Source organism: Vipera berus, assembly GCF_964194415.1.
Source record: "Vipera berus genome assembly, chromosome: W".
Classification (NCBI taxonomy): Eukaryota; Metazoa; Chordata; class Lepidosauria; order Squamata; family Viperidae; genus Vipera; species Vipera berus.
Genome location: NC_138210.1, coordinates 2822781 through 2828780, shown reverse-complemented (window position 1 = coordinate 2828780; position 6000 = coordinate 2822781). Strand labels below are relative to the sequence as shown.

The following is a 6000-nucleotide window of genomic DNA, read 5'->3' as shown; positions in this document are numbered from 1 at the left end:
CGGTTAGAGAATGTCGACTGGTGGCTCCCAGGGGGAGGGCGTTCTCTGTGGGTGTGCCTGACCTGTGGAACCGTTTACCGGTTGAGCTCCGGATGGCTCCCGACCTTCGCTCCTTCCGACGTGATCTAAAAACCTATTTGTTTGAACAAGCCGGCCTGGTCTGATGGGTTTGGGTTTTAATTATTGTTTTAATGTAATTTATTTATTGTATTTGGGCACTATGGTTTAATCTGTTCTTAATTTTTGTATTTCGGTATTTTGATATTTATAGCCCTGTTCACCGCCCTGAGTCCTTTGGGAGAAGGGCGGTATACAAATTAAATTAAATAGAAAAAAAATTATATAAATACTTCCATTCTCCACCATCCAGTCAGAGCTGAAGAAGCATCTTCCATGAGAAGCAAAACATCTTCAAAGAAAAAGTCCAGTTGCCTCCTGAAAAATACAGGGTAGTGTTAAAAATTGGAGAAGTACAGTGAGGGAAAAAAGTATTTGATGCCCTGCTGATTTTGTATGTTTGCCCACTGACAAGGAAATGATCAGTCTATAATTTTAATGGAAGATTTATTTTAACAGTGAGAGACAGAATAACAACAAAAAACTCCAGAAAAACGCATTTCAAAAAAGTTATAAATTGATTGGCATTTTAATGAGTGAAATAAGTATTTAACCCCTTTGCAAAACATGACTTAGTACTTGGTGGCAAAACCCTTGTTGGCAATCACAGAGGTCAGACGTTTCTTGTAGTTGGCTACCAGGTTTGCACACATCTCAGGAGGGCTTTTGTCCCACTCCTCTTTGCAGATCCTCTCCAAGTCATTAAGGTTTCGAGGCTGACGTTTGGCAGCTCGAACCTTCAGCTCCCTCCACAGATTTTCTATGGGATTAAGGTCTGGAGACTGGCTAGGCCACTCCAGGACCTTAATGTGCTTCTTCTTGAGCCACTCTTTTGTTGCCTTGGCCGTGTGTTTTGGGTCATTGTCATGCTGAAATATCCATCCATGACCCATTTTCAATGCCCTGGCTGAGGGAAGGAGGTTCTCACCCAAGATTTGACGGTACATGGCCCTGCCCATTGTCCCTTTGATGAGGTGAAGTTGTCCTGTCCCCTCTTTGGTCTTGGCCATGGTGGAGAGTTTGGAATCTGATTGATTGCTTCTGTGGACAGGTGTCTTATACAGGTAACAAGCTATTAGTAGCACTCCCTTTAAGAGACTGCTCCTAATCTCAGCTCATTACCCGTATAAAAGACACCTGGAATCCAGAAATCTTGCTGATTGATAGGGGATCAAATACTTATTTCACTCATTAAAATGCAAATCAATTTATAACTTTTTTGAAATGCATTTTTCTGGATTTTTTGTTATTCTGTCTCTCACTGTTAAAATAAACCATTAAAATTATAGACTGATTATTTCTTTGTCAGTGGGCAAACATACAAAAACAGCAGGGGATCAAATACTTTCTTGCCTCACTGTAATATCCTTCAATGCAGTATTGCAGGATCAACATTAGCTTACCTTTTTATAAGTGCAAAACCAAGTTAGGAGCCAGGAATGGAGATCTTTTATCATCTGTGGGCTAGTTTTACAATAATTTTTACTTTAAACAAAGGAATTCTGAAACTGGGTTGTTTCTCACACTTGTACCATGGGCAGGACTGAACATTTTGTGATAATCCTTTTTAACTATCCTAGATGGAACATCTTTCAGTTCTTGGCTAGCTCAGATTTTTCAGAGTACCAAATTTTCACTTTAAACTCAATTTTGCAAACAGAATTTACACAGCAGTAAATTCACTAGATGAAACATTCCAAAGGAGCGTCATGAATGCCCTACTGAAAAAGCCCCTCCCTTTCCCCAATACATATTATTGTGGCTCACTAGCACTATAGAAGATGTTTTCAAGTTGGTAGTTTTCTTGTAGACTCCACATCATAATCAGGAGCAGTGCTACGCTGTACCAGGGTGGTTGAAAGCCTGAGCTGCACTTGTACAGTAATTAAGGCTAAGGCAATTATTTAACTCCGTGAGTAGATACTAATTGTGTCAGTATGATTTTTTATTACCAAAACTACCATTCCATCTACCACTGATTAGCTAATTTCAACAGCCCTTTTGTGGGAGCTAAGTACAATATAAGTATTGTACCACATACTACACAAATTGTTTCCTTAATGCTAACTTATGACAATGCAGTCTACTCCATAACATTGCTTGTCTGCCTAATGCTTAAACTCAAGCTTATGAGGCCCCTTTGCTGCATATCCCTTTATATAATCCTCACAAGTGTTTCAATATGTTGCTTCTTTCTACTTTTCTTGTATGACTGTGTAGTAATCTCTTTGTACAAGAAAGCATCACACATTGCTTTACACAATTTGCTAAAGGAAAATATCTCAAACTAGTCTATATAAGGAGATCTGAGTATGTATATATGCTTCTTCCTCATTCATGGCCTTAAAGTATACAACAGTAGCTTCACAAAAGGAGTTTTAATAACTACATGGAGGCACTATATACTATTGTCACAGCTAATAGCCATCTGTGTAATCATTGTGACTGTCTTTTAAGGCAGCAGAGTTCCATCAGCCTACAGAAGAGTAATCAGAGCAATGCTATAAACATATAGTATAGTGGCTTTAGTCCTGGGTAAAGAAGACAAAACCAATTTTCAAATAGTGAATAAGCCATTTTATTTTTGTCCTGTGCTTGCATTCTTTCCTCACTTTCTCAATAGATCATAGAAACCATTCAAAATAAAACCTCAGAAATAAATTAACATATGCACACAACAGAGCTCCATCCTACACATCCAACAACTAGTCACAGCTCCAACACATTTTGTGCTTATTCATTCCAAAAGCAGGAGAAATGGAAGACTACATAAATTTACTTCTTATCCACTCATGTATTTTTCCTGGAAAAAAGTCAAGGCAAAAAAATAACTCATGTTTGCAAACATTGCTTTATACCAATTAAACAATGCACAATATCTCTACAATCCTCCAGAGGATGCCCATTTCAGTGTTATGTCCTCACACATCATCACACAGGACTGAGTGGCTGGGAAAAAAACCAAAGCCATTTTAGCTCTACAGTTGCTGGTCGTCAGTAAGACTCCCAGGTGTGCTATACTGCAAGTTAACAGCTTCAGGGGTGGCCTCAGAGTTTGAGGCTAGTTGTGTTCAAGGCACTACCCTCACCCTTCTCCTTATTTTCTTTCAATGGGGGGAAGAGGGAAGTTGGAATGACACCCAAGGACAGAAGGGAAGCCAGCTGTGCAATCAGTTAACACATTGAGTCTTTATGGCAAAAAGAACCTTCAGTAGCTATGATTTTCAGAGGAAGTACTACCCTTCTTTCCTATATACACACTCAAGTTCATTCTATAGCCCTATAGGGGAAGGGAAATAACACAATAACACAAACCATAATAAATTAAAATCAAACTGCCCATTCAGAGACTTGCTGTAGATGGCTCTCAACACAAGCATGCCCACTTAACAGAAGTGAAAACAGCTGTGCTGTAGACCAAATGGTGAGCCTTGTGGACTCTAGATCTACTCCTTTGGCCCTATACTCCCCATCACCCAAAGCAGTCTCTCTAAGCCAGGTGTGTCAAACTCACAACATCATGTGACATGTCATGACGTATCACAACTTTCTTGCCATTGCCGGCAATGGGGTGGGCATGGTTTCACTCTGATGCATCCGGCCCACGGGCTGGCAGTTTGACAGCCCTGCTCTAAGCCAATCAATGGGATACTAAATTCATGACTACAACTTTGTATTATGCAATTTTACCATGTGCCATCACTTGTAATGCATCTTGATAATGGCCCAGAATTAATGCAGGCTCCTCACTGTGCACAAGGGACATATTTAACAGTTTTCAATTGATGAGGGAATGATTAAGATACATTAGGATAGTAATTCTATTAACCCTTTCCACTCCTACCCTGCCAAATGTTTATGATAAATGCTGACCTTCAAATTGGCAGTACATATAAATTCCTTGAATGGAAAACACTTGCTTTTAGCTTGAGGGAAAATGTTTCTCTTCTCTCCTAAGTACAATCAATTTTCTGTGCTCCCTCTGTAGTTACGTACATACAGATCTACAAAGAGATTCTGGCTAAGTATTCAGATTAGGCATGGTTTTGAGCTGTGTCAAACTAGTTAAAAAAATCCAACCAGCTATCTGAAATACCCAAGACTTGGAAAGTCAAAGAAAAAACACTTAGGTCTCCTCAATCTATCTTTTTTTCCTTTACAAAAAAAGGCAGTTTCAACAATTCAAATTTTCTACCCTTTGCTCAGCTTTGCCCCCTCCCCTCACACACATTATGCCAGCTCATTCACACTCTCATATGTTCAATTGGTTTGAGATGTCTGGAAGCACAGGTCTTTCCCAACATGCTTTGCTATTCCTCCTCTCAAGACTTGTAGGCCCCCTGCCCAGCAGTATGCTCCTATACACTGCCTGGAAGCAAACATGATTTGAGAAGATATATTAGATAAGAAGGCATGAAAGTTCCTCCAAATTCTGTTGGGCTCAGCCCTTCTCGAAGTTGCAGATTCAGCAAGTTTTATGCTTTCCAAATGATATTCAACATCTGTCACTTCCTCCTGTCTTTCTGTTTCCTCTCTTGACACCACCCCTGCTGGTTAGCCAAGGAACGTGATATTAAAATAACGCTGCCATCACTGGCATGCTGTAGAATATACTGATTAGGGGAATAGGGCTGGCCATTCTCATCACGCAGATGGCCAAATACCTCCTGGTAGAGGGTCTGCATTTTTTGCTTCATCTGGTGGATGGACCTGAGAAATTCCACCTTCTCCCTGAGCAGCTTTGATTTGTCTCTCTGCAAATCATCTACATCCCGCTCCAGATTGAGTATAGTGTCCAGTTTTCTCTTACGACAATTCTGGGCTGCCATCTTATTCTTACCCCTTCTGCGAATGTCACGGATTAGGCTCAGCTGTGCTTCACTCAACTGATACTTGGACAGGAGTTCATTGAATTCCTCTACTGGCAAATTGATGATCTTTTCATTGGGAAAAGGAATCTTCATGGCTCGGGCTCTATGTTCATCTCTGCTCATCTGCTTATCTATAAAATCTGCTTTCTTCTCTTTGGAACTCTTCTTTCCCACACTAGCTGGCTGGGGCTCATCAGTGTCTAAGGTCCTGGAGGCCATGTTGTATGTGTGATTGTGACCCACATGCTCAAGATAAGGCAGGTACTGCAATTGAGGAGGATTCTGGTAGCTCATCCGACAGAACTTGCTATATTCTGGCTGATACCCAGCAGCTCCTTCTGCATCTTCAAAGTCCACATTTTCAGTATCAGAATTGTAGCCTAAAGGTCCTTCCTCAGAAAAGGAGGAAGAGGATGAAGAGGATGATAATGCTTCTGAGCTGCTGAGAGAAGCAGGACTGTGACTTGAATCCAGGGAGAGCCCTGAGTCTGAATCAAATTCCTCTTCCAAGCAGGATGCCTGCACTGGGTTGAAGCCTTCTTCAATAGCCAAATCCATTAAACTAATCTCATCTAGCATGGCTTCATCCAGGAGCCCTCCAAGAGGATCTGGGAGTTCAGACCCAGATGTTTCATTTACAGTGCAGTTTAACTGGGGAGGAAAAAAGATTCCACTTAGGTTGGTAGAGCCAAATATGGTGTTGAAGTCAGTGGAGTTATCAGGAAACAGTTGCAACAAAGCTGAGCCACCAGCCACTGAGGGACTTTCAATTTCAGAGCTGAATAGGGAAGGGAAGTCTTGTGTGCAGCCAACCAGTGATGCCTGATGCAGGCTGACATTATGGTTAATAGGGGTGGATGGAGCAAGGCTGTAGTTGGCTGTCAGAAGATTTTCACTTGAGCTGTTGTATAGAGTTTCTACAGTTGTGCTGTTTACCTCCATGCTCTGCAAAGGAAAGACCCTTTTTAGATTCTGCAGTTCTCAGTATTGCCCAATTCAACCAACAACTTAA

At 41.0% G+C, this 6000-nt stretch overlaps 1 protein-coding gene across 1 annotated transcript in view; it reads right to left on the bottom strand.

Moving 5' to 3' along the window:
• Positions 1-2695: 2695 nt before the first annotated feature.
• The window catches only part of LOC308676113 (endoplasmic reticulum membrane sensor NFE2L1-like), a 41004-nt gene continuing 37699 nt past the window's right edge, over positions 2696-6000 (bottom strand). Inside the window, exon 6 of the mRNA XM_081341848.1 lies at positions 2696-5933. Within this exon, the coding sequence (XP_081197974.1) occupies positions 4623-5933 (1311 nt within the window). The 3' untranslated portion in view covers positions 2696-4622. The remainder of the gene's footprint in view (positions 5934-6000) is intronic.